This window comes from Mustela nivalis (genome assembly GCF_964662115.1).
Source record: "Mustela nivalis genome assembly, chromosome: 3".
NCBI classification, from domain to species: Eukaryota; Metazoa; Chordata; class Mammalia; order Carnivora; family Mustelidae; genus Mustela; species Mustela nivalis.
This window is the reverse complement of record NC_139022.1, coordinates 154,191,872-154,216,810: the sequence shown is the minus strand read 5'-3', so window position 1 is coordinate 154,216,810 and position 24,939 is coordinate 154,191,872. Positions and strand designations below refer to the sequence as shown.

The following is a 24,939-nucleotide window of genomic DNA, read 5'->3' as shown; positions in this document are numbered from 1 at the left end:
ATAAATAAAATCTTTATAAAAAAAAAAAAAGAGTACCTCCCTGTTGTCCTTATGTCCCGAATGTTCCTCCCTTTACCCTTCACATTCTCTGCTACCGCTCTTCCTTTTAGGCCTCAGTTGAAATGTCCTCTCCTCAAAGAGGCCTTCCTGGAAAGCCTTTATCCAAAGGAGACTCTCCCTCTTCTTATGTCTCTCAGCTCCTTATCTGTTTCTATCACAAGAACTTGAAATGTGGAACCATTTTTACTCACTCTGTGTGTCTTTTTACTTATACTCTCACTGCCATGAAATTGGAACCCTATCTGCTCTGGTTACTACTGCATCCCGAGCACCCGGCATGCGGCCAGGCACGGATGCTCCACACAGGCTTGCTGAACGCATGCACGGATTTGGAGAAATGGGTAACCTGGGAGTTTCTGCGAGGCTGAAGCGACCTGTGGTTGCTGTGGAGATGAAAAGTGTCTTTAGCCTTCCCATCCCCCCAGCTATGATCTCATTAGCAGTCTTGGCTGAGAGAATGTACCAGCAAGAAAAGTGTGTCTGTTGCTCTAGGTACATTTGGCCCCTCTCTACATGGTGAATAATTATGCTCTTTCTGGCTCTGGTGGAATAACCCTAATTGCAGGGTTTGGGATGGTGAAAGAAAATTCCTCAAAACTTTCAGTACGGTTTTCCCTTCTGCCATCTGCACATTGTACCAAGTCATCCGACTTCAACCTTGGGCTGTCACATAGAAAGATGCTGGCCCATGTGACAAGGGACAGACAGATGCTCTAATGCTTCCATAAACTGAATGTTTAGCTTCTTAGAAATAATCAACATATGCCAAATAATAACCGCCCCCCCACACAAATAAAATGAAATAAAATAATAAAATAAAAACCGTATTTTCTTGGTGCCTGGGTGGCTCAGACAGTTAAACATCTGCCTTCAGCTCAGGTCATGATCCCAGGGTCCTGGGATCGAGTCTCCTGGGATCAAGTCTCCTGCTGAGCAGGGAGAGCCGGTTTCTCCCTCTCCCTTTGCCCCTCTCCATCACTCATGAGCTTTCTCTCTCTCTTAAATAAATTAATATATTTTAAAAAAAACCCTCACTTTCCTGCCATGTAATAAGTACACAAAGGAAAAAGTAACTGCCAGTTTGAAATCAGCCACAGAACAAATGAGGAGACATGCTAATAATTTCCACACAAAGCAGCCCTTTGTTTGACAAAACAGATTTCTGGGAAATAACACGTAGTAAAGCAACAGGGATCTTTATTAGGACAGGGAATTTTATAAGAGTTAAGTATGAAATGGGATTTTACTTTCCTTTTTTTCTTTTGCTGTTGCAATCTGTTATTCCAAAATTTAATTTTTAAATTAGCATTTCCCTTTTGTTATTCACAGTCAATGGGAAATGAACTTTATTAATATGCTGAAGTAAATAACAAGGGAAGACCCTCACTAAATCTATGACTTTCATTCCATTTTCAAAACGGCATCTAGTTCAGTTAGCAATAGAGAAGGGGCAGGATATTAAATCACTCCATTCCTAATGCTGTTCTGCCTTGTATGCTGAATGCCAATTATTATGTTCATTTTCTTCTTGCCCTAGAGGAGGGTCATTTGGATTTATGGTTTCCTAACCTGGCGCCTGTGGACCAGACTGAGCACAAGAGTCAGACTAATGAAAACAAAACCTGGCCAGCGCCTTCCTGGGATCAAATGGTCCCATTTTCCGGTTAGCACCTCAGCTCAACAGTGCGATCTGCAGACCAGATCAAGTTAGCATGAAAAATACCCTTAGCTTATAGAGGCCATTGGCAGAGACAGAATGAAATCACAATTCTCCCTTATGTTGTTGTTGTTTTTTAATTTTTATTCCTTTTCAGCGTAACAGTACTCATTGTTTTTGCACCACACCCAGTGCTCCATGCAATCCGTGCCCTCTCTAATACCCACCAACTGGTACCCCGACCTCCCACCCCCCGCCCCTTCAAAACCCTCAGATTGTTTTTCAGAGTCCATAGTCTCTCATGGTTCACCTCCCCTTCCAATTTCCCCCAACTCTCTTCTCCTAACTCCCCATGTCCTCCATGCTATTTGTTATGCTCCACAAATAAGTGAAACCATATGATAATTGACTTTCTCTGCTTGACTTATTTCACTCAGCATAATCTCTTCTAGTCCCGTCCATGTTGCTACAAAAGTTGGATATTCATCCTTTCTGATGGAGGCATAATACTCCATAGTGCATATGGACCACATCTTCCTTATCCATTTGTCCGTTGAAGGGTATCTTGGTTCTTTCCACAGTTTGGCGACCGTGGCCATTGCTGCTATAAGCATTGGGGTACAGATGGCCCTTCTTTTCGCTACATCTGTATCTGTATCTTTGGGGTAAATACCCAGTAGTGCAATGGCAGGGTCATAGGGAAGCTCTATTTTTAATTTCTTGAGGAATCTCCACACTGTTTTTCAAAGTGGCTGCACCAACTTGCACTCCCACCAACAGTGTAAGAGGGTTCCCCTTTCTCCACATCCTCTCCAACACATGTTGTTTCCTCTCTTGCTAATTTTGGCCATTCTAACTGGAGTAAAGGTGATATCTCAATGTGGTTTCAATTTGAATCTCCCTGATGACTAGTGTTGTTTTTGATGTGTGAAGTCATCACGATACTCGTTTTGTGCTGGACTCACACAGATTGCTCAGTCAGGTACAGTGAGATGCACAGGGCTGGGAGATTGCATTCAGGTGTGACCCTGACAGCAAGGGGCTACCTTAGTGTAGGTTAACCACTTCTTGTCTCTCAGCCTCTGTTTCTCCACTGGTGTGGAAAGGAGGATAGACGAGACGATTAGACTATCCCAACATTCTGGAGTGGTGTGAAGTATGGGGTCACTGCATTTGTATTCTGTTCTGATTTCAGAATACTTACTTGCTTTCCAAGTTGAACTTGGAAATACTAAATACTAAATACTAAATTGGGATACAAAAAAAATTCATTCCTGTTCCTTTCCTTATGCTGAACAGTTTCCTAAGATGCTTAAGATTAAATAGTTCATTCCAAAAATTCGAAATTGAACAGTTGAACAAAATTCACCCTTCCATCTCTCTCCCATGCCACCCCCACGTCCCTTCCAGTTATTAGACATTTCTATGTTCCAGACTCTATATTCCAATCCAATAGGAGGCGAGAGTTACATAAATGAGATGGAGCACTAAAGGCTATATTTAATATAAATATCACATCATGAGTTGCTCATGATCTACTGAGGGCACAATGGAGGAGGTGGGCAGTTTCACCTGAAGAGGTCAGGAAAGGTCTAAATAAAGGAGCTGAAGTTTGAGCTGAAGCATATAGGATAAGTAGGCGCTCACTCAGCTGACAAAAGAGGGTGGGGGACAATCAAGATGGAGAGAATGGCATGTAAGGAGGAGAGTGCTATGAAACAAGGCTCGCTTGGGATCGGCAAGCTGATCAGAATGCTAGGGCAAAGAGTCGGGGCGGATAGAGATGGGCAGGGCCATCATGGAGAGCCCCATAGTGGTCTTGGGTGGTCTTAGGCTCGTGCTTCCTGTGCTCCTAAATGTTTTTAACTCATTCTCATTCCTCTATTTTTTAGGGATCCCTTAATCTAAAACCTTTGGCGATGCTAAGAGAAGGTAATTACGGTTCAGACATTTAGCAAATTATATCAAGACTAAAATAAAAGCAGCAATTTTTAGCATATGATGATCTTCCTGCTACTCAGTTTTTGCTTTCTGGGGACAGAGAATCCCTTATAACATGCAAGTCTAAGTTTTGACTTTTGCACATTGGACTGTAATATACATTCCTGGGAACATGATATATATCAAAGTTGGGGATGGTCTGTATTTAGCAAGAAAGGAGCTCTTTCCCTACTAATTTAGTTCTAAAAATTCAGATCTAAAAAAATGTAGCAATGCCATTGACAATCTGTATATTCTAATAAACACAAAGGCAAGAAGAATGAGACAGGAATACTAGCGATATATACAATTACATTAGCAAATATTTGAAACCCATGGCCATGGGGCACCTGGGCGGCTCAGTGGGTTAAAGCTGCTGCCTTCAGCTCAGGCCATGATCCCAGGGTCCTGGGATCAAGCCCCGCATTGGGCTCTCTGCTCAGCAGGGAGTCTGCTTCCTCCTCTCTCTCTGCCTGCTTCTCTGCTTACTTGTGATCTCTGTCTGCCAAATAAATAAATAAAATCTTTAAAAAAAGAAATGAAACCCACGGCCATAAGGAAAGGCTGCCACCTTCTCTCATTTCCCAGCAAAAGTCAAAGGCTGCAAAAATAAAATGGCAACACTGCCGAGGAGGAAAAACAGAATATTCCAAGAAAAAATGTAAAAACGTTTCTGATTCATTTCAGAAATAATCAAGATCTATTACAACTTAACTATGAAAAGGGAAGTGCTTGTTCTCAGAAAGCAAAGAAAGGGCCTGTCAAACCACCAGTTTACAAAACTTCAGAAGGGGTAGGCATCAAGATGTTCCACCAGGCGGTGAGTGGGGCTGTGGGTGATGCATCGCTTTGGGGTCAAACCCAATGGAAGCTTTTCAAACCCATTTTGTCACTTCCTAAATTTCCTGCATGATGACACTCCCTCTTGTTTCCTCCTACAAATTTTAATGCCCTGAAATTGGCATGCGTCTTACAACTGATGTACATATTTATTGTGCAGTGTTCCCCTTCTTTCTGAAAAGCTGTCATTAAATAGATGACGTGTCCCCCTGTTGATGGTTTCTTAAAACCGGGAGTGTTTGGTAACAGCTGTGTGAGCAAGCGTTAGTGATTTAAACACCCCGAGCTTTCAGTTTCCTCAGTGGGAATTATAAAGAAAGTCCTGGGCTGGATAAAAATGGACTTGATTATCTAAAGCAGCTCTTGTGTAATGCTGGGCACATGACAGTATCTGGAGAGTGCTGGGGCCCAGGCTGGGTCAAGTTCTCCAAAGTTCATACACACTTTGAGCACCTTGTCTGCTTTGTCCAGGGGAGCGGACACCTTCTCCAGCCAGTCCTTCTGTTGACAGAACTTTCTCTGCTGTCACCTGTCTACAAGCTTTCTGGCCTAAGTCCAGGAAGCCAGAGGTTAGGAAGCACCTAAGGGCCAGTCCTAACTTTCACCTGGAGCTCAAAGTTGGCCCAGGATTTCCCCTGAATAGTCTTCCACCATTTACAAAGTAGTTTCACGAACACTCTCTTTTCTGACCTTTGTAACAACTCTATGAGGTAAGTGGAGGCAATAGCATCCACTTTATTTCTCAGAGGTGAGAGAAGCACAGTTTCTAAGGTGAATGCACCAGTGTCACATGCTGGTCATGACAGAGCAGGACTGCCAACCCACACGGGTCTCGTCCATTGCCCAGCACGACTTTCAGGATGCAATTCTGCAGAACGGTCTTTCCGAGCATGCCTCTGGGAGAAACCCGAGAACTAGGACTTGAACTTTGCTTCAGACAGACTGATGCATGAAGGGGAATCAAGCCATGCTGAAAGTCTGCTTCTAGACACGTAAAGGCAGAGGGCTGAACATAGACTCCTACTCTACTCTCACACCCAGGGAGAGCCCGTCCCCAGCAGCTGTACCGGGCTTCATCAGGGAGCCGCATGGTGCTGGAGACAGAAGTCAGTAAAACCACCACAACTCACACAGCCATCACAAAGCAAGGGGGGACTGCTGGTGAGTGACCCCGAGGCATCAGGGGCACAGTTCTGTGAGAATTCAGTGTCCGTGGATGGGACGGTGGTAGAGATTTGGGGGATAATGCCAAAGATTCAAGGTAAAATTGGAATTCTTCCCTCTGAGAAAGCATCTGTGTAAAGGCAAACCATCAACAGGGAAGAATCTAAATGATCTGGACATTTAAAGGCAAAAAATGTACCTAAGCTCCTACTCTAGGTTTTGGAGGTTTGCCTCTGAAAGAGTTTCAAAGTCCTAATAGAACAGTGAAATGAAGAAGCCCTTGAGTGTTTCCTGGTACATGATTTGGAATTCAGACCTCCATATGAACTGGTTAATAATGTGGTAGTTAAGAAGGAATTATACTTACTCCTCAAAATTTAAGATAAAATCTAAACCAACAGGCCTGGGAAAAATGGAAGTCAGGTGTGTAAGGCTCATAATAACAGAAATAAAGAAGTCAGGGCAATAGGCTGTCAGTGGTTAAGCCACGTCTTTGACAAGATTTATCTAGTATCCTGAGATATCTCTCTCTAGCATCTCTTGAGTGGGAGGAATGGGGTAACTTGGAGGACCAATCCCACATGTGGTAGCTATCACGTTCTGGCAGGCTTGGTGATAATGAGAGAGCTCCCAGGAAAACACCAGAACCAACCGCACTGCAGGGGGTGTACATAGCCCCAGAGCCCTCCCGGCCATGACGGGGCACACCCAGGGACAGACAAGGGAGGTATGCGCTGGCAGAGCAGGGCTTTCCTCGGGAGGTCTGAACCCAGAGAAGGGCTTCTGGATCTCTCATTCAGGGTTTTTCACAAGCTAGAATTCCTGGTACTTTTCACTGGAGTGCCTTTTTGAAAGTGTGAGCGATTTCGCACATCTGTCCTTTCTTCAAGCCATGCAATTTCCGAGGGAAGGGCTGTTCCCAGTAACAGCAAACTGGGGCGTTAGGACTGCTCAACATTTGGCCAGGTCAGGGATACAAAATGTCTCTTGGGCTTTTGCTGGATGTGGAAGAGAAACTTCAGCAAAGCATCTGGTCTTCGTTGGATCTTGAGTTTGTTAGCAGTTGGAAGATAAAGAAGAAAGAACCAGCACGGTACGCCTTCTTGAAAGGAAAATGACATGAAAGCAGAATAAAGGGAGGGTGGCAGGTATCAAAGGGATGGCTGGTAATCTTTGAAGGAGTAACCCTACTCTCCCTTTCTTCTCCAGAATCGGAGCCTCACTTTGCAAGAAGGGGTCTAAAGGAGATAAATGATGCTGCAAACTCCAGTCTTCCAGATAAGTCCTCCAGAACCAGAGATGTCCTGCGAGACACCTGGTGGTCCTGCTTGTCTGGGAACAGGAGCTCAATACTGGATGACGGCGCTAACATTTACAAGGCTCACCAGTCTCTCCAGACTTCTGGGTAGCTCTTTTTTTCCCCTTCTGTGTCTCAGCTGTGTGGAGAAACTGGCTCCCCAGAGAGAAGATGGGGCCCATAGGACATGCTAGCGTGGGGCGTGCTTGGCAAACAGAAGGTACGCGCCCAGCTCACACCTCTTCCCCTCCTCCTGCCGATCAGCTGTCAGCCCCACCACTGACAGGTGTCTCAGAGCTGGGGCATATCCTCCGGCGCCTGGCTCAGCCCCAGCCCGGGCTGGGCCTGGTTAGTGCCCCAAAGCACCAAGGCCAAAGAATCCCAAAGCCTGATGGTCTTTCACAAGGGACCATACAGACAGCACAGCAAAATGAGTAACCACAGCCAGATCAGCAGAGACAGTAAAACCACTCTTCAAAAAGATCTGTATGAGAAATACACTTATGAAAGACCAATTTTTCCTTTAGGTCTCAGCTTTCTTCTCCTTTGGGGTCTGACAATGAAAGAGCACACTTGCTTTGTGAGCTGCTGCTGAGTCGTGACGTCATGATACGCGGGGTGCTGTCTAATTCTCATTAGAAGGCTACATGTGAGTCCTTGAGAAACAATGTGGCATACTGGACAAGCCATCCATGGCACTAATTTAAGGTTTTATTCTAGTTTATCTGGGAAGGCAAAGGACAGGCAGGTGAAAACATGTGGGTTACTCAGAACTCTGTGCGTGTTCAAAGACTGTTGTGCAACTTCAAGGAGGCCTGTGGGGATGCCCAGGATTTACTCCTCCAAGTCCTATCAGAGAAAAGGGCAGAAGGGAGGAGACATGCACCTAGGCTGTCCCTTCCAGAACACCGCGGGGCCGGGCACTCACCTTGCTCCAGTTCCCCACTCTCCAGCTGGCACAGGGACGGAAGTGGCACCTCTTAGCGGGGTCGGGCTTCTGGACAGCGGCACAGTCAGAGTCCCTGCCGGTGCTGCATTCCACGCTTCGCCAGTAGGCCCCCAGCCCACAGCTGGTGGAGCACTGCGGCGGGGAGGGGGACAGAGAGGACAGAGGCTGAGGGTTTCTTTCTCAGACATGCCCTACCACATCCTACAGTCAGGAGTTCTGTCTTGGAGGCTCACCTAGGTGCAGAACTTTTGACAAAAATACCAGTGCTGGGGGCCCGCCCTAGACAAACTAATGTGAAACACCCTGGGTAGGGTCTAGGCATCAGTGCAAAAAGAAATGCCCCGGCGTGGGGGGTGCTGGGTGGCCCAGTCCGTTAAATGTCTTCCTTCCCCTCAGGTCATGATCCCAGCACCCTGGGATCGAGTCCCCCATTGGGCTCCCTGCTTGTTGGGGAGCTTGCTTCTCCCTCAGCCTGCCACTCCCCCTGCTTGTGCTCGCTCTCTTTCTCTATCCAATAAATAAGTAAAATCCTAAAAAATAAAAAAAAAAGAAAGAAAAGAAATGCCCCAGGTGATTCTAACAAAACAGGCTGGATGAGAATCCCTGATCAGCACAGGAGAAGAAAAGCTAATTGGAGGGGGAATTTGCTTCTCTTTAAAAATCATCCCGGCGGGACTGTCTAGGCGCTGCGGGCAGACGGCCCCCCACATATCACCCCAAGGATGTCCGTTCACAGAGGGTGTCCGATCTACTCAGCAGCCTGGTCGAACACCTCGGTGACCTTATGTCACTTCCTCCTCTCCACAACAAATCCGTGGGTAGACGGGTATTGTCATGGTGCCCAAAAAGCCCCATGAAGCTCGAAGAGCTGGCTTGACCGAGGAGTGAGCCTCGGGCTCCCGCCTCCAAACTGCTGTACGCGGTCTGTGAGAGCAGTTCCTCTCGGATGTCAGCGTCCTCGTGCCTCACCTGGGCTCCTTGCTGAAGGCAGGCGCTGAGTCAGCAGGGCTGGGTGGCGCTGGAGATTCTGCGTCTCCAACCAGCTCCCAGGTGCTGCTGACGCCTCCGGTCCTCAGATCGGGCTTGGGGGTCACAAAGATGTTACAGCCTGGTGCTTTTCACCACTTGCCCTCTGGTAATATATGACAGCCTTTTCCTCACATGATGTTGTTATTTATTCGTAATTCTTGAATACCTTAAGTTTAGCCTGGGGTCACCTTGAAAGCTACACCCCCCTCCATTTCCTTTATTCTGTGTGCGTATTCTTCTGTACACCTGATTTTTCTTGCGTCCTTTCTCCCCTGTCCACTCTCAGAACAGGGGTGCTCTCTGTACAGATGGAAAACACAGTTCTGGGCTTATTTTTAAAAAAGTGTAGAAGTTCCATTTAGGACATCTTTGAAAGCTCCTTTTGATGAGCTGTAAATAAAATCCAGCCTCACTTTTCTCTTGCTGCTATTTCATCCTCCATATAATCCCGTGTGTCGCATTGGGCAGACTCGCTTGTTGGACGTATGCGTGACACGACACAGGCTCTGGGGAGACGACTCTACCACAGAATCTCAGAGAAGGAAGAGGAGAACACAGCCTAGGGCATCGTTTTTCCAACCGGCTCATTTAAGGATGTAAGGTCTCCTCCAGCCTTAAGTTCTTTAGGATTTGGTACACACCTAAGTCCCTAACATCTTTGTAGTGCTGCATCACGCAGGTGTGTGATAGAGTCTGGACCACTGACATCGGATGATGGCTCTGGTGGCCCACACGGGACATGCCATGCTCTCTCTCTGCAGTGGGACTTGGCAGCTCTTCTCATCAAACAGCGGGATATAACCCCCCCAGCTCTTGAATCAAGGAAACTCTTGTGACTTTCTTTGGCCAATAAAACCCACCATATGACATACCAGTTCTCAAGAGGACATGCTAATTTCAGTTCTCTGTCTTGGACCTGTCTCTGCCATAGAATAAAACCAGGCTACCTTCCTGGAGGATGAGAGCTCATGTGAAATAGAACTGGGTGACCCTGCTGAGGCCACCTGAGACCAGCCCTCCCACAGTCCACCCTCGGGTGAAGCTGGGATCCCTGAGCTCAGGCCCGATCATCAGAACCTCCCAGCTGACCCACAGACTCATGAACACAACTCTGGGGTTTTGTGGTGGTTTGTCACCTGGCATTATTGTAGTAATAGGCACTGATACAGCTACATAACAGGTACCTTCCCTACAACTTCTCTCGCCTTCTGAGACTCGGGATACAACGAGAGCTCTGCAGTTAGCCAGTCGTGTGATCTTCTGCAGTTTCCTAACCCCTGAGCCTGTAAAACTGGTGATACATTAGGACCACAGACATTCACGCCCATGGTCAGGACCCTACAAATGTTACCTATTAAACACAACACAGCTGCGAGGTCAAAATTGTAAGTCCACTTTCTGGATATCTGGGGCCCAGAGATAGAAGCCACATTCAAGGCCACGTCACTGTTGTTAATTTCATATATGACAGAGAGAAAAATACATTTGCCCAAACCCAGGAAAGGGCCTAGTGAGACGGAATTCCCAGGGTAGTGAAAACGTGGTAAATCTCAAGGGATGTCTAGGATTCTTTGAACCATAATTGTGTGGCAAATAAATGCGTGTTGTCTCTGGGGCTCTGACATTAGTCCTGCCCGTTTCTGATCCCAGGAGCAGACACTGAATTCCTTTTTGACAGTTTCTACGGAGGCAGCCAACAACAGTGCAAAGCGAAAGCTGACGGGAAAATCATGGAACACAATAAAAGGGAGATGGGGCTCCATCAACGGTCACTTGTATTAGTTTCAAACTGGGAGTGGGGGAGGGGACAAGAAAGGAGGGCCGTGAGGAGTCAAGGGACTTCACTTTGTCCTGGAAGCCTCCCTCCTGGTTACAGCCAGTGGCCGTGTGGCCACCGATGTCCTAGGTCAAGGAGTTCAGGTTTCGGGATGTTCAGAGTTGCACCTAATAAGGAGGGCTGCATTAGAATCACGTGAAAACTGCCATGGTTCTGGAAAATCGTTGTGTTGCATCGGTTTACACAACTGCTGCACCGCTGACGAGTAACTGCCTGGCCCGGGGGCTCTGACTGGACGACGGGGTGATTCAGTGGGACGTGATTTTCTGACCACGGAAGCGCCACACCACGCACACTGCTGACTGGCTGGGTTTTCTGCTCTGAGAACAGATTCCAGAGCAAACACTGGCTGGGGGCTCCCTACGTGCCCCATATGCTCCCAACTACCTTACACAGAGTTAGTTCTCTTCCCTGCTAACGGTCTTTGAGTTGGGCATTGTCACTGTCCTCGTTACACAGATGGGGAACCTGAGCATGTGGGGACATGGACAGTGAGTGGCCATGCCCGGATTCCAGCCCAGAAAGTCTGGTTTCAAGCTATATGCCTGTTGACAGTGTTAACTGGGTTTTTATAACCATGCTTTAATTTTCAATGTCACCATCTGAGGAACGTGTTGTGTAGAGTGGGGAGCGTGAACAGCTCTTCCACACAGGGCAGAAAGTGGGGGGACACGGTGAGAGCCATTTTGGATCAAATGATAAGGAGCTTTAGAAATTACTGCCAATCTTAAGGATCAGGAGTGCCTTTTTGGAAGAAGCAGCTCAAAGTTTGGTCCTGAAGAAAGCAGGGAGGGATTTGCAAGGGTAGAGGACGAGGGGAAGGAAATTCGAGGCAGAGGGAAAAACAGAAACAGACTGAGCGGGAGGGAGGCTTAGGGGGGACCTGAGCAGTTTTGATCTGCTGAAGCTGAAGATGGGGAGGCAGCGTGGGGTCAGTGAGGCTCAGAATGCTGGATTATGTAATGCTGTAGAGACTGCTGGACTGTTGGAGTTGATTTATCAGAAGAACAAGGAGACAGGAGAGATCTATGAGCAGGAGTTTGGAATGATTGGCAAATTCCTGCAGAAGACTGACTCGGCAGGCTTCTGTCTCTTGTGATGATGTGTGGGAAGCACTGCCGAGGGGAGAGACCGGGGGCGCGCAGACCAGCAAGGGGCCGGGAACAGTAACTGACGTTTGGGGCACTACTGGCATTCTGGACGGGACATTCCTTCCTTATAAGAGACCTCCCTGAACGTCACAGGGTTTTACCATCTTTGGGTTTCAGATAATCACGGTGGGTAGTGGCCCCCTCCAGCCATCACTGCAACAAACAGAAGCATCTCATCTTCTCCAAGTGCCTCCTGCCATTAGATTAGAAACATCTGGCCTTAGAACTAACAGGAAATAAAGAGGAGATGACAGAGATGAGGAAGTGACACTGATTTGGAAAACTGTCTGGGTTTTTACAGGGGTTGGGGAAGACTGATCTCAATGGGGTAATTGAGAGGCCATCCTAAAGAAATAGCTTCAGAAATGGACGGAATAGGGACACCTGGGTGGCTCAGTGGGTTAAGCCTCTGCCATCTGCTCAGGTCATGGTCCTAGGGTCCTAGCATCGAGTCTCACATCAGGCTTGTTGCTCAGCAGAGAGCCTGCTTCTCCCTCTGCCTGCCACTCCCCCTGTGTGCGCGCTCTAACAAATAAAATCTTAAAAAAAAAAAAAAAAAGAAGTGGACAGAATAAAAAATCCACAGGGAAAACCAAAGTTTTCATCCTGAGTCCTCATCCTCTCCAACAATTCTGTGTTAAAATATTTTGTCGGGCCGCCTGCGTGGCTCAGTTGTTAAGCATCTGCCTTCAGTTAGGTCATGATCCCAGGGTCCTGGGATCGAGCCCCACATAGGGTTCTCTGGTCGGCGGGAAGCCTGCTTCTCCCTCTCCCACTCCCCCTGCTTGTCTTTACTCTCTTGCTATGTCTCTTTCTGTCAAATAAATAAAATATTTTTAAAAAATTGAAAAAATTGTCTCAAAAGATGTATAAAAGGGGCAGGCACCAAACCCTACCACAAAGGGAATTTCTGCCAAATGTTGAACTCTGTTCTTGTAACATCCTTTCGGAGTTCTGAAAAACTGCAGTGTGGACCAACACCCTTTTTCTAGCCAAACGACCTGGAATTAACAGCTCTCAGTTGCTTCACCACTGTTGCCAAATTTTGGGTGAGCTATGATGTATTCAGTAAGACAGTTTACTTCTGTCAAAGACAAATGATGACATTTGTGATAAGTTAAGTATAGCTTGATTTATTATAATTAAAACATATCAATTAAGTGCTGGCCTCCATGATTATCTGAGTTAATATATACTTTTATTTTGGTTTAATTTACAGGTACACCTCACTTTACTCAGAAATAATGTATTTTTTACCAATGGAATAGAGTTGAGTTAGAAGGTTCATCTTCCAACTGACAGCTGTGTCCTTAGACAAGTCACTTTAGTTTTTCTATTGCAAATTGGCATCAATGAGACCTTACCTGCTCCTCAGGACTGTTAAAGGGAGAAAATAAGAGCTAGATATGAAAGTGGTTTGGAAATTAACATGCTTTACAAATTAAATGTACAGCGGTTATATTAGCAGCAAATACTTCATTTCTCTTTGGCCAGGGAGAGGAGCCATGAGTTGTGATAAAAATGCTGATTAATTTAAACATGCGATTATTTTACCACAAAGACCTCTTTTGAGTTGTCAAATTATTTCAACAAGCTCATAGCCTGTGCATTCAAAATTCAAATGGGGAAAAATGATTATGATGCTTCAAAGGACATTAATTAGTTCTAGAAATGGAAAAACACGTATCCAGCCAAAATGCTGAAGCTTGAAAACAGGGGCCAACATTCTGTCGTCATATTTATTTTCTTCTTCTTCCATATTCTAATTCTTTTAATGAGCCAAAATGCTTTGGTTTTCATGCAAGCAAACAGACCAACAAGAAAAGAAATCCCTTGATAACACTGAACTAGAGAACGCTTTTAGGGAATTTTACCTTCGATTCCCACCCCAATTAGGATTACCTAACAGATCTGGAATCCCAGAATCAGCTTTCTGAATGAAATGCCACCTGAGGCCCATTAAGGCGCTCCTCAGGTGTTCGCAGCTGGGGGCATGTTGCTCTTGGTCTACATGGGCACTGCCACAAAGCGGCTTCTGAAATGTGGACTGAGTTCTCTGCTCTTAACGCGGCTAGCTTGCCCAGTCCTCCTGACTTAGTGCAGAGTTCTTTTCACTTTATCTCACTACATTTGTCCTCCTTTCCTGGAGAGTTTTTCTTCCCTCTCTCATTTTTGGAATTAGGGAGGAGAGAGAGAGAGGAAGGGCATGGATCTAATGGCTTCACGTTTTCTTCTACATCGGGCTGTATCTTAAGCCCATTGTGAAATCTGCGCCAGAATGCAACAGTCCTAGCTATTTCCCTACAGAGTCGGGCATGGGGTGAGAAATGGAACTCCTACCTCACTCCAGTTTCCAGCAATCCAGTATGCTGGGCTTCTGCCTGTCGAGAGCTCCTTGTAGTCAGAGGCATTCAGCAAAAACCCCTCGGCAATCAGACTTGTTGCGTCTTCCTTGGTCAGGACCGGTCTGGAACCCTGTGTTAGATTCACGCTGCCTGGAAGTTCTGGAGGGTTATGGTGGACTGAATGTTCTGTTGGTGCTGGCTGGTGGTCTCCTCCCAGAGGGAATGGACTGTTTGCTGGCTTTTCTGTGATCACCTCCGCACCAGGTGTACCATTTTTGAGAGTAGCAGGCCTGTGGCTGGGCAGCAGACCTTCCATCACAGTGCTGAAGGGTGGCCACAAGGACGCCCCCCCGAGATAAGGTGTTGGCGGAGGTCCAAGGGGGATTTCTGTACTTCTCACCACCGAAGCATCCTTTCCAGCTACTCTGATTTTGGTCCATGTTACAGAGTTGTTTTCGTTTTTGATCTCAGACTGTTCACTGTCTTCCCCTGAGCCACTGTGTATCTCTATCCCTGGTTCTTTGGTCAAGGTATTGTAAAATGGCGTCACCTGCCACGTCACAGGCTTGCCGGAAGATGGCAAATCAGAACCACTCACTGTTGTGGTGAAAAAATCTCCCTCTGAGGTAGGACCAGGGTCTGAATTGGGAACATTCCCTTCATTTGCCTGGCTACTCGAAGACCAGGAAGTGGGGATGGGCTGGGAAGTACTTCCGGTGGAAAGGACATAATGGGAGCCCAGTTCGGTTTGGTGTGAACTATTCTGCCACCATTTGGCATCCGTGTCTCCTTGTCCAGGGGCTGTGGTTGGACTGGGGCTGCTGACAGCCCCAGTGCTGGTGCTCATAGACTCAGGCACCGTGGATGTGCTCAGCATTCTGGGACTGGATGGAGTTGGAGGGATGGGCTGCGGGGGGTCTGGCTCAGATGTTGGGAGATTTCGCCCACTGGGAATTGGGTCTTTGTGGGGTTTCAGAACTCTTCGACTTGACGGGCACTGCTGGAGGCCACAAAGAGCTCGGCTGTTGGGCTTCCTTGTCACATCGCAAGGCTCGTCATGGTTCTTGGCACACGTGACACTGCGGATCCGCACCCCCCCGCCGCAGGAGACAGAACACTGGAAAAGAGAGAAGGCTGTCAGATTAGTGGGAAAGATGCACCGGTTCTCAGGCTCAGGTTTACTGTGGGTGAGAACAGCCCTGATGAAACAGAGTTGTGCGACCCGACCGTTTTCTTCCACTTTTACATTTGGTCTCTGAGCTCCTTTAGTTCTCCACGGAAATATGTGTCTCCTAGAGACCAGGTGGGGTTTGGGACCAACCTTTTACTCTTCACAAACTAAACATACAAACGTGACAGAGTAAAACTGAAGTCTGCCAGGACTCTGAGGCAGGACCGTTAATTCACAGGGAGTGCGATGAAACGTGCGAGTCGCCGCTCTTTCTTTTTTTTTTTTTTAATTTATGTATTTGAGAGGGAGAGAGGTAAGCAGGAGAAGAAGACTCCCTGCTGAGCAGGGAGCCCGATGGGGGATTCGATCCTGGGACTCCAGGATCATGACCTGAGCTGAAGGCAGTTGCTTAACCAACTGAACCACCCAGGCGTCCCTCACCCGCTCTTTTTAAGAGATGGTAAAATTATCTTTCCTTGGGTTGTGATGCTGTTAAATTAACATAAGCTGTTTACATATTTCCTGGAATCTATTAACAAACCTTCCCCTTTTATTAAGAAAACACCCAATGTAACTAAGAGAGGCACACAGGCTACATTTCCACTTGACTGTCATGTGGAATCAGAGTAAGAGGTAGACAACTATCACACTCACACATTCACACAACATGTACACAGATCCAGGACTTCTGCTGTGAGGGTAATCGAAGTAGAGAGAGAGCCTTTCTGAAGAGTGACTCCCATGGCATGGTGCCAACGTGAGGGGCCATGGCTGGTACCTCCACCCCGTGTCCCCTCCACATTCTGTAGGGCACACCAAGACACATGCAAGTGGAGAAACTTTGGAGGAATCCTAACAGGATAGTCTTTCCTCAGGGCTCATGGTAAAGAATCTTTATTTCCTCAGTCTTAGCCGCCATAAACCACACGTACTTGCTACATCACACAAAATTTCTAGATGTTTGGAATAATCTCTACTTTCACCAGATGTTTGCCTTTTCTTTCCAACTTTAAGTCGGCCACCAAATATACTGCCCTTGAATATGAACCACCCAGGGGCCTTCATGGGCTGTTTCACATGTGTCCGTCTTATATTCCTGACCTCAAAGTAGGTTTTTTTTAAAGCATGGGGACTGCATGATGCTTGGCAGATTTCAGCAGGTTCACAGCCACGATGCCGTGCGATACTGACGACCGCCCTATGAGATTTTCAAGGCAGGAATTGGGATTCCACATTCCACAGGAGAAGAACCTGAGACTCAGGGACTTGCTTGAAAGGTTGCCAGTCAGTGGCAGAGTAAGAATCAGATCTGTTTCAAAGCCTCCATGAAGTCTAGTGCAGCACACCAGACAGGTAGCCATCTACTGATTTCATCTTTGAATACAAACTCGATTTCTGAAAAGCTACCCAAAGGCAGGAACTGTTTCTCATTCAGAACTGAATTCCAGATATGTTCTTGGGACACATCAATCACTTAAAACACGTTAAGTGACTATTTCCCCCGGGGGGGTGGGGAATCAGGAATGGGAAAATTCTTCTGTGAGCTCAGGCATTTTTTAGCCTAAATTTCTTGCCTTCTCAAGTCCTATTTTCCGTTTCCTCTTTGTGGGAAAATAATATAGATACACAGAAATCCCCTTTATTTTGTTCCAGTCAAGCACCATTTCCCCCCGATGTCTGCTAGCTCTGTGTGCAATCAGCTCCTTTGAAAAGCAGGACGTGCTCGTCAGCACAGGAGACCGGGCAGCCGAGATCGTGCTCAGCTGAGGATTTGGGGCTCACCCCACTGCAGAGCCTGGCAAGGGCAGTCCGGGGCCAGGTACTTTCCTGGTTTACTACAGTATTTCTACCTTCTTCTGTGCAAAAGTGCTTTAAAGCTCTGTCTGCTTTGACCTCCTCACGGCTTCTCCATTTGTTACATTCTAATCCAAACCCCTTGAATTTTCAAATCTCCACCTTGGAAAATGATCTGGCCAATTGAACACTTTTCACGTGGCTCTGAACACATTTCTGCGCTGCTTGCCTTTGGCAGGCTGGGTTTCGAGAGCTGATCCCTGAGAGAGGTCCCAGACGGTGCCAACGGTCTTCAAGCGGCAGGTGTACCTCCCTTTGGATATTTTCTTTCCAAGAAACGTCAGAGTAGACAGCTACGTGACGGGAAGCTCTCTGGATTTTCTTTTCTTTCTCTTCATTCCTTTATTTATTTATTTATTTATTTTGGTTTGTCTTGCTCGAAATGCTTATAAAGCACAGAGACACACATCTGTCCGTGGGAAGCTAAGAGGTGAGCCGCTGCCTGGGTGAAGTAATTGCCAACTTGTATCTAGAAGATACTGTGGCTACCCACAGATCTCACTGATTTATTGCTAGATTTTTTGAGATTTAGATTTCCTAGGGTTAACAGATGGACAGATACATATTTTTTAGAATTTATAAATTACAAGTATTAAATAACGTTATTTCCTACTGTGTAAATTTGCTCAATGTAAAAGAATAAAACAGGAGTGCATAAAAGCTAACTGGTTGTTTAGTTCAAATACATTAAGTTTTTTTAAAACTGAAGATTATTCTAGAACAGAGATCCAAAGTGGCAGCCTCAGGACCAAATTGGACCCACAGACATTCATTCTTCGGCCTGTTCAATCTTTTTTGTCTCTTTCTTTCTTTTTTTTTAAAAACGGGGGCAGGGAGAGGTGGCGGAGGAAGGAGAGAGAGAATTCCAAGTAGGCTCCATGCCCAGCACGGAGCCTGATGCGGGACTCGACCTCACGACCCTGAGATCATGATCTGAGCCAAAATCAAGAGTTGGACGCTTCAGCGACTGCACCACCCAGGCACCCTGGCTTGCTCAATCTTAAGCAAACAGATAAAATACAAACACTGAATTAGTAGCCAACACCTAAAAATTAGCAGATCGCATATTAAAATTCCAGATTTTTAGCTTCTCTCAACAAAGCAGACGGTCTCCAACTCCAGGCAGCTTTTCCAGATGGCAACTCACGATGTCCTTCACGGAGCCTGGGGTCTGGGAGCAGTTCTTATGTTCCCGGGCACACCTACCTTTTGTCCCCACCCGCTTTCCTCACCCACAGACCCAGAGGCTTCCAGGTAGCCCAGGGACGCCACTCTTTAGGCCTGGGGCATATCGTGCCCAGCAGGACAGTGTTAACTGTCTACCAAGTATAGTGGCCTAAAAAGGAAGTTGCCTTTTCTCATAGTCACGTGGCAACGCGCAGCACTGTTTTGTACTCATCCCCATGCTCCTTCCAAGACATCTTCCAGCTCTGATTATCTCCATGGGAGCTGTCAAGCCCCCTGCGTGAGATAAACACTGGGCACGCCGCCGCCCCGCAGAGCTCATCTCTCATCTTGACTGGTGGTTTCGGGACTCTCAAAGCCAGTATCTGCTGTGATGACCTCGTGTCCTAACCTTATAATTTTGAACTGTGCACGGGGCCAGTGGCTCATCAGTCTGTTACTGTCCTCCCTGGGGGTCATTGTGCTCTCACCTGTCACCTGTGGGGAGCCCGCTGAGATAGAGGTCTGCTGCTTAAATGAGTCAAGCCACCCACCTAAGGCGCCCTATTGGGGAGGGGAGCTCACAAAAGTCTGGGAGCTGCGGTGCTAAGAGTTTATTCAAAAACACAGTCGGGGCTCATCACAGAGTTCCAGCTAAAGGGACGAGGAGAGAACTCGCTAGTGCTTTGGCATAAAGACATTTATTGTACAGTCTCGGGAATTTATAAATGAATGATTAGATCTCATGCTAAAATCAGCTTTGAAAGTAAGCTGAAAAACATAGGTGGCTGTTATGGGTTGAACTGTGTTCCCCCCAAAAAGATATACTGGACTTCTTACCCCTGCCTAGCCCCTCCCCCAATACCTCAGAATGAGACTTATGTGGAGATGGTGCCTTTACAGAGGTAATCAAGTTAAAATGAGGTCCCCAGGTGGGTCCTAATCCAATAGGACCACTGGGGAAATTCAGATACGGAGACAAATAAATAGGGGCAAAACCACTGAAGATGAAAGCAGAGATCAGGATGTCAACATCTATAAGCCAAGGAAACCAAAGGCCACCAGAAGCTAGAAGGCATGGAACAGATTGTCCCTCACAGCCTTGAGAAGGAACCAACTCGGCCAGTACCTCAATCTTGGACTTCTGGCCTCCAGAGCTGTGAGACAATAAGTTTCTGTTGTCTAAACCACCCCATTTGTGGTTCTCTGTCATGATAGCCCGAGCAAACTAATATGATACCCTAATTTTAAAAAATATCAGACAGGAAGAAGAGAATCAGCATGGTCCCCAACTGGTTTTCTGTGAGTAGTTTAGTCAAAAGAGGTTGCCTGCTGAAATCTGAGAACTGAGATGCTGGCACTTCCAGACATCCCTGCCACAAGAGGAGGTGGTCAAGGCTCCAATATCAGGCATCCAACACCACAGAAGTGCCTTGGACCTTAATTCAAACTGGGAAGTACCACAGGTAAGCGACTTATAGACATCTCCTCGCCTTCCTGTTCTGTTGTCCTTCGGTCTGCAGGCATTTCTGTGAATCGCCACCCACGGGTATTAATACCTATGGGAGTATTTAATATTAATACCAGTAAGTATCCAGGAAGTATCTGCCATTAATATGTAATTCAATATTGACTTATGATTTTGCTGGGTCCTTTATATTTATACATACATTTGCCTCTTTGTTACGTGTCAAACATTTGTAGACCCTAGACCCAAGTCTTGTACTTTCACTGCTCCATATAGAAAATGGCCCTGAGCTTGAGGCGAGGGTCTAGATGAAAATGCAGAGGGGCAGAGACCAAATCTCTCAGGGTATCTGAGTGCCAGCGACTGAATAAGGCTTGCAAAATCAGGGTAGTGTAGAAGACAGACACTTACTTGTCTTCTTAGCTTGAGAAGGAAGTTACCGTTTAGCTAACACTCACTATTTGCAGACACCACGCAAAGAGCTTCTGTGGATTATCTCCAAGCCTCACATTAACCCTGTCTTTATAAATGAGAAAAGGCTTGGGGGGTATGGTTAACACTATCTCAGGCCCCACTGTTTGGGATTGCCAGGGCTAGAAAACTAAGGAAAATTCTCTCCCATTAAATCTATTTGCCAAACTACCAGGACTAACAGGGGAATTCACAACAATATCAACCTTACAGAGTTATCTTCAGTGTTAGATGAGACGAACCATATAATGTGAAAAGCACTCAAAAAATGATAGATGATGTTGTTATTCCTACCTATCTACTCTGCTAGGAAATGAGTGTGTCTACAGCTTGCTATGTCCCAGGCACTGGTCTAATAAGACGTTTGGAACTATTAACTCACTCCCCATAGCTTCTCTTAAGTCTAAGTACTACTGTTAGTCCTGTCTCATGGGTGGAGAAAACAAGCCACAGAAAACTAAAAAGAACCACATAGAAATAAAGTCACACATCTAGTTAAGTGGCAGAGCCAGGATTTGAACCCAGGGACCCATTCCCTGAAACCACGCATGCCCTTTACCCCCAGACAAGGCATGTCACTGAAGCGGTATACCTAATAAAAAATGGGGGCCTCAGAAATTCTGATACTCTCTTTACAACAGATTGAGGCCCCTTCTTTACCCTCCAAGCCTAGAAAGTAGGCTGGGTGAAAACAGGGCAAGATTCTTTGTGAAATCCGAGATTGGGGGTAGGAGAGAGGGAGGGGCTGGTCAGAGTGGCAGAAAGGCCCCCAGCTCCCACTAAGTCCTAGCTCTGGGTCAGGAATGAGTGTGGAGCCTGGGTCAGGGATGAGTGTGGAGCCTGGCACAGCTGAGCTCACCCTTCTCCCATTGCCTGGCTTGGCAGAGGTGTCCTGGCAGGGAAGGGAAGTCGGCCTGGGGAGGAAGACTCTGCACGAGCCTCATAGTTCTTAGATCTTTTAGCCCAGTTACCTCCTCTCTTCCAATACCCAGAGTGACCCAGACAGCACAGTGCAGACCAAATCATGAAGTATCACTTGGCGCGCTATACCCTACATTAATTAATGCCAATCTCAAGACAAGATCCGGACCATAAATACTATGATAGTAAGAAGACAGCCCTGCATCATCTCTCTCAAAAATGTATCTGCGGGGCGCCTGGGTGGCTCAGGGGGTTAAAGCCTCTGCCTTCAGCTTAGGTCATGATCGCAGGGTTCTGGGATCAAGCCCCACCTCGGGCTCTCTAATCAGCAGGGAGCCTGCTTCTTCCTCTCTCTCTGCCTGCCTCTCTACCTACTTGTGATCTCTGTCAAATAAATCGATAAAATCTTAAAAAAGAAAAAAAGAAAATGTATCTGGCCCTAGTTAGAATGGGAAAGACATTTCCTCCTAGTCCAGGAATGCTCATTAGAGGGCTCAGATGGACAGACATTAACGAGATAGCAGAGGGAAGAAAGGGAGACCCACTGGATGAATATTTCGATGTTGATTGAACTAAAAACACCTCTCATGACAGCATTCCGGGGCTCAGCCTTTCGGCTTAACTCCATCCAGTGAAGCCAGAAACTGAACCCCATGTCGGCTCATGGTACGCTACGCAACGGCCTGGATTTGGGACCACAGACCCAAGGACTTATCACATCCTGCCAACTTTGGGGTCCCTTGTTCTCCAGTGAAGTCAGGTCACTTTGTTCCCCATACACATGAACACAATAAGAAGAATTCCTCAGCCAAAGACGTAACTGTAGTCCTTTAAAAAAGCACGAAGGATCTGGCAGTTAGTAAAGTCTCCTTGACAAGAATTATGGACCATTCAGAAGAAGCCCAGACATTCCTGGTCAACAGATGTAACGGACCAGTCCCGATAGCTCATCCAGGCTGATTTTGACAACACTGGAATTTACAGCAGTCCAGGCTGGCAGGGGCCTCACAGGCCAGGCCAGGCATAGGCTCTCATGGTCCTCTCCCAGGATCAGCCCCGTTGCTGATATGTGCACAGATTCATCGTACACTCTTAGTTTGCGGGTATGTTTTCTTTGCATTTATTCATCTCTCTTTCTCTTCTTCCTTTTTTTCTTTCATTCGTTCCTTTTTTGGTCCCACCTGTCCCATTTGGCAGAGAGTTCTTATAACGCAAGAACCATACTAGCCATTTTCTTTTTCTTTTCACCTCGATGCCCACGAGAGTATTCTGCAGCAGATTTAGAAGCTAAATAAACCCAAACTGTGACTGTGAGCTAATGAAATAAAGTTCTGGAAATAAGGTCATCACAGCGGCTGTATGCATATGAGTGTTTTCTGCTCTCAAACATCTTCAGAAATCACACCTTTGCTCATACGAACATTCAGATTCTTCTTCACAGAATACTTCAGAGTACCTTTATTAGTATAGAGAGTACTTCCTGCATTCTCCTGAATCAAGTATTTCCTATTTATTTGACGGTGAGTTCTAAGAGGAGTTCCTGTGACGTTCTGGTCAGTGACTGCATTATTACCAAAAGGGACGGGGCTTTCCAAGGGAGCTCAGAAGTAGTCAGCAACCACCCATAAAGTCTGGACTGTTACTTTAAAAAATCATGTGTTTTTGTCATTCCTGAGGTCACTGAACTGCAGTGTGCATAGGGAAACAAAGCAAGGCCCTGGAGACTCCAGGACCTCTGGAGAAAAAAGGTCTCCGCTTCTACTCCAGACTCTGGGAGCACCAGGCATGACAGGACCAGGTTCCATGGTGACCTAAAGAAAAATGAAACCTGGGAGCTTTTTGTGACTTTCTAGCCCACTGATTTCTAAGTATACTTAGAGGATTTGATCAGATTAATTTTGGCAAAATGGAACAACACTGATTTGGAATTTATGTGGCAAATCACAGTACATGCTCTAAACCTCATGCCTTGCCTTGCCCCATGCCGAACAGACAGACGATTTGAGGGGCTTCTTCAAGTCTGTGGTACACCGCCTATCCCTCTATAATTAGAGCAACACTCCGGTTTTAACTATCACAGTTTCAGGGAAACAGAAATGTAAGCGTTTAGCAAACTAGCTCTTGGGGTGGGTGGGAGAGTCCCGATGTGCAACCAGTGGCTTAACAATGGAACTGCAAAAACCCTGACATTGTGCCAGTTAGCTGTTGCGGGCTTGTGCAAATGGGATCCAGCTCACCCCTGGCAGGTATCCGACTCCTGGACGAGAGAGAAGCAAATCCCGTAAGAAGATAAAATAAACCAGATCAGATACAAGGCCCCAGGGAAACACAGCGAACAGGCCAGAGGTGGCGGACACCGGCCACTGCGCAAGTTTCTCTAGAGCTGCTCTGGACTGGTTAATGAAGAGGCAGGGGGTGATGACACGCACCTCACTCCAGTTGCCTACTGTCCAGTCTGATGGACACAAGATGTCTCTGTTGCAGGAAATGAGGGTCTTGGGCTTCAGAAGGTGCTGGCAGTCTTTAGCGGGGAGAGCCTGCTCATCAGAGCCCGTGGTCTGGACACACAGCACTGTCCGCTTCTTCTCTCCGTGGGGCCCACAGGTGGCTGAGCATGCTTCCCACTCCCCGGCCCACCACCTGCAGACACACAAGGACACCAAAAGCATTTAGACATATTCATATTCAGTCCAGCCTCTGGAAAGAGGAAGTGGGAGCGGAAGTGTAGGTCACAGAGCTGGCGTGGGGGGAGGGGGTGTCCTTGGAGACATTCCAGCCAGCTAGAGGAGGAGACAGGGCTGCAGCTGGTTCATCCAATCACAGCTCGAGTCCAGCAGAGCCCCTTGCAGGAGGAGATGCTACCTAAGGATGTCTCTAAATGGGGGGGGGGGGGGGAAGCCCTCTTCTTTTGCAGTCAAAAACACTGAGGTCCAGTTTTCTATAGTAACACGTCAAGCAAGTTTAAGCCTTACTTTCTTCATCTGTCAAATGGGTACAACAATACAGAGTTTCTATGAGTGCTGCAGACGAAACAAAATACCAGACTTATACATAGTGCACAGTACAGAGCCTGACACATAACAGAACCTGATCACCTGTAATTTACATGTTGTTATTTTGACGGTTGCTAGCGAGTAAAAGAATCACATAGAATTTAGGTCCCCTAGCTCTTCACTGAATGTTTTTCTGTTCTGCTGCGAAGCCGGTACTGAAACAATCAGTGGTTTTCAGTTACTCAGGAGACGGTCAGTCAGAGGCACGGCCTTCATTCTCCCCATCGCCTTCAGTGTACCTACGACTAGTTTCACCGGTCCCTTTGATAAGAAAGCAAGAGAAAAAGAAGAAACAAAATAATTTCTTACTTGTCAGCCATTCTTGACAAGTCAAAGTGCTGACACGGTTTGCTAAGTGAATACTCTGGATTCATTGTGGACAAACAGGAACGTGAGCTCTTTCTCTACCCCCTTATCCTGGATGACGCACTCCCGATTCTAAGAGGCAGACCGTGTGGCTACTAGAAAGTGGCAGAGAGCCCTCTCTGTTTCCGCTTCTCCATCACCGTGTAAATCTTCGCCAGCACA

The 24,939-nt window shown here is 46.7% G+C and overlaps 1 protein-coding gene across 3 annotated transcripts in view; it reads right to left on the bottom strand.

Moving 5' to 3' along the window:
• Positions 1-24,939, bottom strand: part of ADAMTS12 (ADAM metallopeptidase with thrombospondin type 1 motif 12) — a 292,155-nt gene that overhangs the window by 23,428 nt on the left and 243,788 nt on the right. For all 3 annotated transcript variants that reach the window (XM_082724445.1, XM_082724446.1, XM_082724447.1), the window contains 3 exons: positions 23,788-23,998; positions 14,305-15,426; positions 7,927-8,079 (listed from right to left, as the gene is read on the bottom strand). In XM_082724445.1, the coding sequence (XP_082580571.1) occupies positions 7,927-8,079; positions 14,305-15,426; positions 23,788-23,998 (1,486 nt within the window). The remainder of the gene's footprint in view (positions 1-7,926; positions 8,080-14,304; positions 15,427-23,787; positions 23,999-24,939) is intronic.